The sequence below is a fragment of the Dama dama genome, chromosome 20 (genome assembly GCF_033118175.1).
Source record: "Dama dama isolate Ldn47 chromosome 20, ASM3311817v1, whole genome shotgun sequence".
In the NCBI taxonomy this organism is placed as follows: domain Eukaryota; kingdom Metazoa; phylum Chordata; class Mammalia; order Artiodactyla; family Cervidae; genus Dama; species Dama dama.
Genome location: NC_083700.1, coordinates 20,434,040 through 20,444,956, shown reverse-complemented (window position 1 = coordinate 20,444,956; position 10,917 = coordinate 20,434,040). Strand labels below are relative to the sequence as shown.

At 44.6% G+C, this 10,917-nt stretch overlaps 1 protein-coding gene across 1 annotated transcript in view; it reads right to left on the bottom strand.

Annotated features, from left to right (window-relative positions):
- Positions 1 to 316: 316 nt before the first annotated feature.
- LOC133074494 (uncharacterized) overlaps positions 317 to 10,917 on the bottom strand; it is a 35,645-nt gene continuing 25,044 nt past the window's right edge. Inside the window, exon 4 of the mRNA XM_061168426.1 lies at positions 317 to 408. Coding sequence (XP_061024409.1) covers positions 344 to 408 — 65 coding nt within the window. The 3' untranslated portion in view covers positions 317 to 343. The remainder of the gene's footprint in view (positions 409 to 10,917) is intronic.

Here is a 10,917-nt window from a genome sequence, read left to right as displayed (position 1 = left end):
ACTTTTCAGGGGAAAAGAGGGCGTTTGACGTGTGGGTGGGTGTGCGGACCGCGCCGGCAGAGGCAGCAGGAGCGGCGAACGCCCGGGGCTGGGCTGCAGACGGGTGCGGAGGCGCCCGCGGCGGGGGCGGGACGGGGCGGGGGTACGCGAGGCGGGGCGCAGGGGAGAAGATAGCCCTGAAGTCTCCCAAAGGGCCGTGGCTGCCGGCCCTCCTCGGTTGAGCAGCCGGTGCCCGCGAGGGGGCGCTGGCGGCCGGGGAGTTGAGGATGGGGCCTTGGTCTCCCGAGCCCCGTGAGTGGCTTGGGTTGTCAAGACTCGTCTTTTTTTGGATCATTTCTTTTTGTCATGATGCTCTTTTGGCCTCCGACTCCGTGAAGGGAGCCATATTAAGAGTGCAGAAGAGGTGACCTGGAGGAAAAATTAAAAGGCGAGTTTTAAACATAGAGTCTTTCTTTTCTCTCTCTCAAATTAATTTAGATGTAAATTACGTTTGGAAAGATCAGGCTCCAAGGCTCTCATTTGCCCTCACCAGATACTTAGAATAAGATTTCGGTGTGACAGTAATTTTGCCAATGGAGGTCGACTCCCCAAAACATCACCCTGGTAAGTAATGAACATTTCCGTGGGTTATGACTTTGAGGTTTTGTTTTACTTCATTCTAATAAATGGCCCTTCTAAAAAAGTGGTAAGATCATAACTCAGCCCAGGTTTAATTAAGATTATTTTTGAAAAATCTCGATGGGTAGGTAATTTACCTAGTTTCTCATTCAGATTTAGGAAGTTTTGCTTTATTGCTGCATGCATTTCTAATTATCTTTTGCCATGCAGTTCTTAATGTGGATGGAACACAGCCTCTCTCTTTCCTGGTTGGTATGTCAACAAACATTTGAGTGTTTAGTTCAGAATACTGTTGGGTATTATGGATTAAATAATCTGACATACTTGGAAATTTCATCAGAAACAGCATTTATGTATACATATAGTCTATATCGGGCTTCCCAGGTGGCAGAGTGGTAAAGAATCCGCCTACCAGTCCAGGAGATGCAAGAAATGCAGGTTTGATACCTGGGTTGGGAGGATCCGCTGGAGTAGGAAATGGCAACCCACTCCAGTATTCTTGCCTGGAAAATTACATGCACAAAGGAGCCTGGAAGACTACAGTCCATGAGGTCAAGAAGAGTCAGGTGCAACTGAGTACACACACACACTCACACACACACACACTCACATATCTATACCACCCTATACACCAGAACACGCACACACACACGTCTATACCACGCTATACACCAGAAATCTTTGTGAAATGTAAACTCCTCAAATTAGAGACCCTGTTTTATTTTGCAGTGAAATGGAGTTAATCTCTTTGCAGTGTTGTGTATTTTAAGATACCTAGGCTATAATAGGGACTCATTAAATGATAACTATTTATTATTTATCTAGATATTCTCCAAAGTGCTCTGCTCATGGCAAACAGTAAATACTGGTTGAATGAATGAACATGGCATGTTCCTTACTCTATGCATAAGGAAAATATCAGGATGGGGATCCTGTAACGCGAAGACGTCATCAATGAAGCTTAGCGTGGAGGTGTCTGCCCTAAAGCCCTTTCACCAGATGCAGGCTCTCTTGACCTTGGAATGTGGATTACTTAAAATGTTAGGGGGAAGAAATGTGTATATATATACTGACAAGGCTCTTGTCAGTATAGAGCTTGAGAAGTTTACTTAAATGTGGAAAAGCTAAGCTCACTTGACACAAATCGGGGGGGGAAAGGTTTCTACACGTTATTCAAGTTATTCATGTCAAAAGCGATTAGTGGGCCCCAGCTTCCATTACATCATTCATTGGGAGAGTGTAGGCTGGGAGCTCTGCAAGTCACATGATTCCATGGAGGAATTAAGGCTGAATTTTCTTTTGTGTTTCTGCCCTTAGCTATATTCAGTAGTAAGCATGTTTGGAAAAGGTTAAAACAGAACATGGAGCTCTAGTTTATTTTAATGCTGTCAGACTGCTAAGCAGTGGAAACTTGCTGAAGAGATTTACCAAGCTGTTTCCTTAAAGACTTTAGTGAATTAATTAAAAGGGTTCTGAGAGATACAACATGCCAGACCCCTACTGGCTCGTAAAATTGTTCTTTCTGATAGATGTGACTTGACAGCGAAGCACAGCGCATGTAAAGCTGCAGGGGAATAAAACAAGAGCAGTGCTGATGTGCTCAAAAGACATCTAAGTGTTCCACTTGAATTGGCTGTGACCAGAGTCGGCTGGACACTGTGCTCATTTCCTTTGGCTCAAGTCCCCGAGCTCCAGAGAAGCACAGATTTGTCGAGGTGCTGAACTCCTGAGTGAAAATGAAGTCACAGCTCCAGAAGAGATTCACAGATTGCAATGTGTAGGTATTCTGTTTCACGTTTTAGTCATTGCTTTTAGAATGCCTGCTTTAAGATGGTCCCCAATTAGGGGACCATGCCTGTGCCACATGGTTTCCAGAGAGACTGAGCCAAAAGTGAACTGTGTTCTTTAGTAGACGAATATCTAAGACAAGTAGATGGATTGCAGAAGTCTTCTAAAATTTTTAGCCAAATTCTGGGCAATGTTGGGTCTAACTGGTTTAGAAAACTCATTCTTTTTCAGCCAACAGTGAAGCCAACATTGTTAACAATATGAATCAACACTGAAAGCCTTCATCATTAATACATCCCTGCAGTCAGAATTTGAATGTGACCTGGCCAAATATATTTATTCATTCAATGCTTATTTAAATAAGTGGTAGGCCTTGGAGAAACCCCAGTTCTTATATCCTCTCATAGTGCTGTTCAGTAGGAACATAATGTGAGCCACACGTGTAATTTAAAATTTTCTGGTAGCCACATAAAGATATTTAAATGAAACCAATAATATTAATTTTAATAATGTATTTTATGCCCACCAAATATATATATGTATCATTTTAATATGTAGCAATATAGAAATTATTAATATTTGCATTCTTTATTTTGAATTGTTGTTCTAATTCAGTGTGTATTTTACACTTCGAGCACATCTCACATTGCCCTGCTCAGATTCTACACATGACTAGTGGTGTTGGGCAGCCCAGGTCTAAAGGGAAACACAGATGAGTAAAAAGGTAATTTCAGTAAGATGTAATAAAGGCAACGATGAGATAAGTGTAAGGTACAATGAAAACATATAGAAAGGGCTTAGTTCCTTTAGTCTTCCACCTAAAATTTCCATACTTCTCTCTGCTCCTCTGTATTCTTCCTGCCACCACTCTAATCCAAGCTAGCATCATCTCTCTCCTTGATTTCCACAACAGCCTCCAAAATTGTCTGCCTGCCTTCACCCATGGCCCTCTCTGCAGCTACAGTGGTCTTTAAAAAATGACCGTGTGGGACTTCCCTGGTGGTCCAGTGGCTAAGAATCTGACTGCCAATGCAGGAGACATGGGTTCGATCCCTGGTCCGGGAAGATACCACATGCTGCAGAGCAACTAAGCCGTGCACTGCAACTGTTGAAGCCTGCTCACCTCGAGCCAGTGAAGAGTAGCTCCTGCTCACAACTAGAGAAAGCCTATGCACAGCGGTAAAGACCCAGCATAGCCAAAAATAAATAAGTCAATACTTTTAAAAAATGTCCATCTGATAATATCATTCCCCTGCTTCAAACCTTAACTGTATGATGAATGCACATTGAACAAATGTGAAATAATGAACATAAAACACCTGGCACAAGGCTTCTGCTCACTGTTTAGTTCTCCCCACATCTCCCTTTCGCTATCTTGTTTCTGTCTTTTCCCTCTCTGGCTCTGGAAAAACCATCTGCCTCTCACTTCCTTCTTCCTCTTATCACTTCTTAGTCTCTTATCATCTCAATTTTCTTTTTTCTTTCTTGTTTACCTCTTTCCTTTTCTCTCTCTCTCGCTCATGCTTTAGTTTATTACAATACAGAATTTAAACAGGCTTAAATTTTAGTGCTGTAGTGAGTTCCCTGGTGACCTAGTGGTTAGGATTCTGGTCACGATTCTGGACTTTCACTACCGTGGTCTGGGATCATCCCTGGTCAGAGAACGGAGATCCCATCCCACAAGCCTCACAGCACAGCTGACAAAAACAAACAAAAAAATGTGTGCTGTAGTTATGTACTTCAAGTTCTTTATTTTATTTGTTTATTTGCCACTCGGCACGTGAGATCTTGGGCTTCCCAGGTGGCACTATCGGTAAAGAGCCCGCCTGTCAGTGCAGGAGACCTAAGAGACACAGGTTCAATCCCTGGGTCGGGAAGATCCCTTGGAGGAGGGCATGGCAACCCACTCCTATATTCTTGCCTGGAGAATCCCATGGACAGAGGAGCCTGGCAGGGTACAGTCCATAGTGTTGCAAAAAGCTGGACATGACTGAAGTGACTTAGCACAAATGCACTCATGTGAGCTCTTAGTTCCCTGACCAGGGAATGAACCTATGCCCCTGCACTGGAAGCAAAGTTTTAACCACGAAACTGTCAAGGAAGTCCCAAGTTCTTCATTTGAAAAATTAGAAGAGATTGACCTTGTATCAGGATAAAATTAATATGCTTTTTATTTCAGCATGGCCTCCAGTTAACTCTTCCTATAGAGAACTTCTGTAGAAGCAAACATATTCTCTCCTGGGAGGAAAGCAATCCCCTTTCATGTTTTGTAGAGGAAAAGAATGATGCAGCTACATACACAGTATCCTCCTCTAGTGATTTGAAACAAGTCAGAAGGAGAACCCAGGTACCTGCCCGTAGCTGTGCCTTTCTTAGGTGGATTGCTGCTGCCTTCTGGCAGTAGGGCAGTGAGGCAAGTTAATTATTCAGTGTCAGTGAAGGTAAATAAATAAATGAATTACCTAATTAAATAAACCTTTGGGGTGCTAAAAGCTGGCAGTTTCCTTAACCACACACTTTTTTTTGAGGACCAGTTCTCGTGTCTGAAGGAACAGCCAACCCAGGCATATGGGCTTTTCCTTTTTACCTCTAGGAAAGGGGATTTATGACCGTCTGCGTACCCATCTCTCTGTTTATGTCTCTGACATAGACCACGCTGCCAGTTGCCAGCGCTCTTTCTACCTCCACTGAGAACATGGAGAGATTCTGCAACTACAGAAGGAGGAAAGAAAGTTATAATTCAAGAAGGACTTCCTGGGCTTCCCTGGTGGTCCAGTGGTTAAGAATTCGCCTAGCAGGGCAGGGGACAAGGGCTCGATCGCTGGTCCGGGAGGACCTCACATGTCGCAACCACTGAGCTCACACGCCCTAGAGCCTGCACTCCACAACAAGAGAAGCCACAGCAATGAGAAGTTCACGCCCCACAACTGGAGAGTAGCCCTCGCTTGCCACAACTAGTGAAGCCTACGTGGAGCAACAAAAACTCAAAGCAGGCATAAATAAATAGATATTAAAATTAAAAAAAAAAGAAAGGACTTCCTGCTGTCAAGGCATAACAAACACCAGCACAAGACAAGTGAGGGAGAATCTTAGCCAAGAAAAGATGTTTCTGTTATAGAAGATGCCCACCTCACCGCCCTCCATCCCAAGCCTAGCTTGAGGGAGGCCCTCCTCCAGGAAAGGCTTGGGTGTTCAGAGTCAGAATCAGCAGGCTTTTGTTGACTAGACAGATGCTGCATACGAGGCAGCTCCATGTACTTCTTTCTACTACACCCTTTTAATATTTGAACTTAAGAGAAACCTCCAACTTTTTCCCAAATGGAATTTATTTTGAAATGAGATCCTGCAGCGTGAGGACCAACTACAGAAATACTTTAGTGTTAAGAGACCTGCACAGCCTGAAACATTTTTCCTAACTTGGACCACTGTTCCATGTGCATCCAGAGGCTGTACCACAGCCTACACTAACAGCTTGTTCTTAACCTCCCACTCCAAAGATTTACTGAGAATTTCTTTCTGAGCAGAACTACTCTCGTAAAAGAAATAGTAGCAGCATGTTGTGTTAGTTAGGATGATTGCTATAATAGAAAGATCCAAGTAAAGAACATAGCTCACATACGGTAGTTTATTTCTTGCTTCTAGGGTTGTATAACTTTTGAACTGTGGTGTTGGAGAGAACTCTTGAGATCCTTGGACTGCAAGGAGATCAAGTCAGTCAATCCTTAAGGTAATCAGTCCTGAATATTCATTAGAAGGACTGATGCTGAAGCTGAAACTCCAATACTTGGGCCACCTGATGCGAAGAACTGGCTCATTGGAAAAGACCCTGATGCTGGGAGAGATTGAAGGCAGGAGAAGGAGATAATAGAGGATGAGATGGTTGGATGGCATCACTGACCTGATGGACATGAGTTTGAGCAAGCTCTGGGAGTTGGTGATGGACAGGGAAGCCTGGCATGCTGCAGTCCGTGGGGTCTCAGTCAGACACGACTGAGCAACTGAACTGAGGGTTGCAGAGCAGCACTTCTCCCTGTAGCCATTTAGGAACCCAGGTTAATGAAAGCCTGCAAAAGGCATGGAGGAAACACCTAGGAGGTTTTTATGAATCTAGAAGTAGGGCTGTTGTCATTTTTTTGCTAAGTCATGTCCGACCTGGCGACCCCATGGACTGTAGCCCACCAGGCTCTTCTTGTCCACAGGATTTCCCAGGCAAGAATACTGGAGTGGGTTGCCAAAGAAAATTTTCATATAGAGAGAGGATTGAGTCCCCAGGATGAGGGTGAGCAATGTGGAGCGTATCCATCCTACTTTCATCAACCTAGAGACCACTGATGGCCATTGGCATTAGTTACCATCCAGAGGATTTGATGCTGAAGCTGAAACTCTAATACTTTGGCCACTTCATGTGAAGAGTTGACTCATTGGAAAAAACCCTGATGCTGGGAGGGACTGGGGGCAGGAGGAGAAGGGGATGACAGAGGATGAGATGGTTGGATGGCATCACCGACTTGATGGACATGAGTTTGGGTAAACTCCAGGAGTTGGTGATGGACAGGGAGGCCTGGCATGCTGCGATTCATGGGGTCGCAGAGGCAGACAACGACTGAGTGACTGAACTGAACTGAACTGAACTGAGAAGGATTTGACTGCTAAGGCCTGAAGGAACAATGTTGTGTTTATTGACTGTGTTCATCTCTCACACTCAAACTTTTCTTTCCATTCTCCCAACTATGTCTTAATTCATCACTTCCTTTAAAAAAATACATGTATTTGGGGGCACTTGGTCCCAGCCCCCAGTCACAGGATCTCTGATCTTTGTTGCAGCATTTGGGATCTTCAGCTGCAGCGCACTCAATCTTTTAGTTGTGGCATGCAAACTCTTAGTTGCGACATGTGGAATCTAGTTCTTTGACCAGGAATGGAACCCAGGCTCCCTGCATTAAGAACTTGGAGTCTTAGCCACTGGACCACCAGAGAAGTCCCCAGTTCATCATTTCTTAAACTATGTAAATAGCCTCCTAACAGAGGCCCCTACCTCTGTCCTCACCCACCCCCCAACCCCATCTAACATGTGACTCTCGCCATTATACTTCAATAGTTCCTTGTCACTCACAGGCTTGAGTCAACTTTGCTGATAAAAATCCCATCAGGACATTCACATTCCAGTCCCTTCCTACCTCTTAGACCTCATCTCCTGGCATTGCGCCCTGGGCATTCCATGTCCAGCTTTGTCTTCCCGGCACACTCTGTGTACTGACGTGCCTCCTTGCCTGGGATGTGCCATCCTTCCTGGGACATGCATCCTTCCTGGGCCCACTCCCACCTGTCCATCAGTTCTCTCTTTAATGTCACTCCATCAGTGAAACCTTTCTTGATTCTCCTCAGCTTGGTGATGCACCCCTTCTTCAGGAGAATCATAATTGATTGGTAAGGAATAGTTATCTCTCTAAAAAATATATTTTTCTCCCCTAGACTATAAGCTAAATGAGGCCCTAGAACATGTGTTTTCATTGCATATCTCAAGTGCTTCATGTGGTTTCTGACGAAGGGTTGGTATTCAGTGACGATTTGTCAAGTGAATGAATGAATGGTTTTTAACCTTTGGATCATTTAAGGATGAAGATGCTCTTTCTTGTCTGTCACCCACCTAAGAATAAAGGGTTTGGAGCTTCCCTGATGAGTCAGTAGCTAAGACTTCATGCTCTCAATGCAGGGGACTCTGGTTCGATCCCTGGTCGGGGACATCCCATATGCCACAACTGAAAATCACACATGCTGCAACAAAGACCTGGCACAGCCAAAAAAAGAAAGAAGGGGAAAAAAAAGAGAAGGGTTTGAGGAAGATAGGACAGGAAGCTGACACAAGAACAGAAGAAATGAAAGTTGGATCTCAGAAGACTGTCAAATGAGAGGACTCTGACATGTCCGTGTGTAGGGTTGGATGGGCCATGTCAGTGCTGTGAGAGAGGAGACTGCTAGTCAGTACCCAGTCTTTCATGCCTCCTTACTGGCAGAGAGCTCTTATATTATTCAAAGTGTCAATAAGCCTAGCTTATCGGAGGTGGTTTCTTGGAACAACGTTTAAAGACGGCTGACTTCACTGGGAGGTCTCCCCTTTGCCTCAGCCTCATTTCTGCTGCTTAGAATGGATGTGGTATCTGCAGCTGCAAATCTTGTTACCAGGAGGCAACCCTGAGGATGGAAGCCATGGGCTAAGGAGAGCAGAGTAGAGATGTAGAAGGAGCCTGAGTCCCTACTAGGAAGGAGTCACCCTCCTGGGCCTGCCATGCCTATTTTGAACTTCTTCCCCATAAGAGAGAACTAAAATTTCAGTTTGTTTAAATCACTCTTACTAACATTTTCTGTTTTATGTGAAAGTGAAGTGAAAGTGTTACTTGCCCAGTTGTGTCTGACTCTTTGTGACCCCATGGACTGTAGCCCACCAGGCTCCTCTGTCCACAGATTTTCCAGGCAAGAATACTGGAGTGGGTTGCCATTCCCTTCACCAGGGGATCTTCCCGACCCAGAGATCAAACCTGAGTCTCCTGCATTGCAGGCAGATTCTTTACCATCTGAGCCACCAGGGAAGCCCAAACTAATCCCAGCTGATACAGAGGAGATATTTACAGAGTCCTCATACATCAGATATTTCATGCATGTTACCTCTTCATAGCTTCATGATAGTGCTATAAAGGTTGTCCAGCTTGCTCCTTGTCCAACTGTGCATCATTGGGAAAGTTATTTCACCTCTCTGTGCCTTAGTTTCCTCATCTGTAAGATGAAGAAAACACAATAATAGCACCTCCTCTTAGAGTTATGAAGATTGGACAGTTCCCATTTGTAAAATACTTAGAACTGTGCTTGGCGTGTAGTCAGTGCCTACTCTTGCATGCATGCTCAATCACATCTGACTGTGACCCTATGGACTGTAGCCCACCAGGCTTCTCTGTCCATGGGATTTTCCAGGTAAGAATACTGAAGTGGGTTGCCATTTCCTCCTCCAGGGGATCTTCCTGACCCAGGGATAGAACCCGCATCTCCTGTGTTGGCAGGCGGATTCTTTACCACTGAGCCACCAGAGAAGCTGGTGCCTACTCTTAGCAATTGCCTTATTAACAATAATGTAATCACATTCAGATGCCTGACTGTAGCTCAGAAAACTTCAGTAACTTGTCAAAGGTGACACAGTAAGTGGCAGAGCCAAGCTGCAAACACAGGCCTACATGAATCTTAAAGCTATGCATTTCTCCATGCACTTTCAGTTCCGTTCAGTTCAGTCACTCAGTCATGTCCAGCTCTGTGCGGCCCCATGAACCACAGCATGCCAGGCCTCCCTGTCCATCACCAACTCCTGGAGTCCACCCAAACTCATGTCCATTGAGTCAGTGTTACCACCCAACCATCTTATCCTCTGTTGTCCCCTTCTCCTCCTGCCCTCAATCTTTCCCAGCATCAGGATCTTTTCAAATGAGTCAGCTCTTCGCATCAGGTGGCCAAAGTATTGGAGTTTCAGATTCAACATCAGTCCTTCCAATGAACACCCAGGACTGATCTCCTTTAGGATGGACTGGTTGGATCTCCTTGCAGGCCAAGGGACTCTCAAGAGTCTTCTCCAACACCACAGTTCAAAAGCATCAATGCTTTGGTGCTCAGCTTTCTTTATAGTCCAACTCTCACATCCATACATGACCACTGGAAAAACCATAGCCTTGACTAGATGGACCTTTGTTGACAAAGTAAAGTCTCTGCTTTTTAATATGCTGTCTAGGTTGGTCATAACTTTCCTTCCAAGGAGTAAGCGTCTTTTAATTTCATGGCTGCAATCACCATCTGCAGTGATTTTGGAGCCCAGAAATATAAAGTCAGCCACTGTTTCCACTGTTTCCCCATCTATTTGCCATGAAGTGATGGGACTGGATGCCATGATCTTAGTTTTCTGAATGTTGAGCTTTAAGTCAACTTTTTCACTCTCCTCTTCCACTTTCATCAAGAGGCTCTTTAGTTCTTCTTCACTTTCTGCCACAAGGGTGGTGTCATCTGCATATCTGAGGTTATTGATATTTCTCCTGGCAATCTTGATTCCAGCTTGCTTGAAGATTCTTGCTTCCTCTAGCCCAACGTTTCTCATAATGTACTCTGCATGTAAGTTAAATAAGCAGGGTGACGATATACAGCCTTGACGTACTCCGTTCCCTATTTGGAACCAGTCTGTTGTTCCATGTCCAGTTCTAACTGTTGCTTCCTAACCTGCATACAGGTTTCTCAAGAGGCAGGTCAGGTGGTCTGGTATTCCCATGTCTTTCAGAATTTTCCACAGTTTATTGTGATCCACACAGTCAAAGGCTTTGGCATAGTCAATAAAGCAGAAATAGATGTTTTTTGGAACTCTCTTGCTTTTTTGATGATCCAATGGATGTTGGCAATTTAATCTCTGGTTCCTCTGCCTTTTCTAAAACCAGCTTGAACATCTGGAAGTTCACGGTTCACGTATTGCTGAAGCCTGTGGGTAGG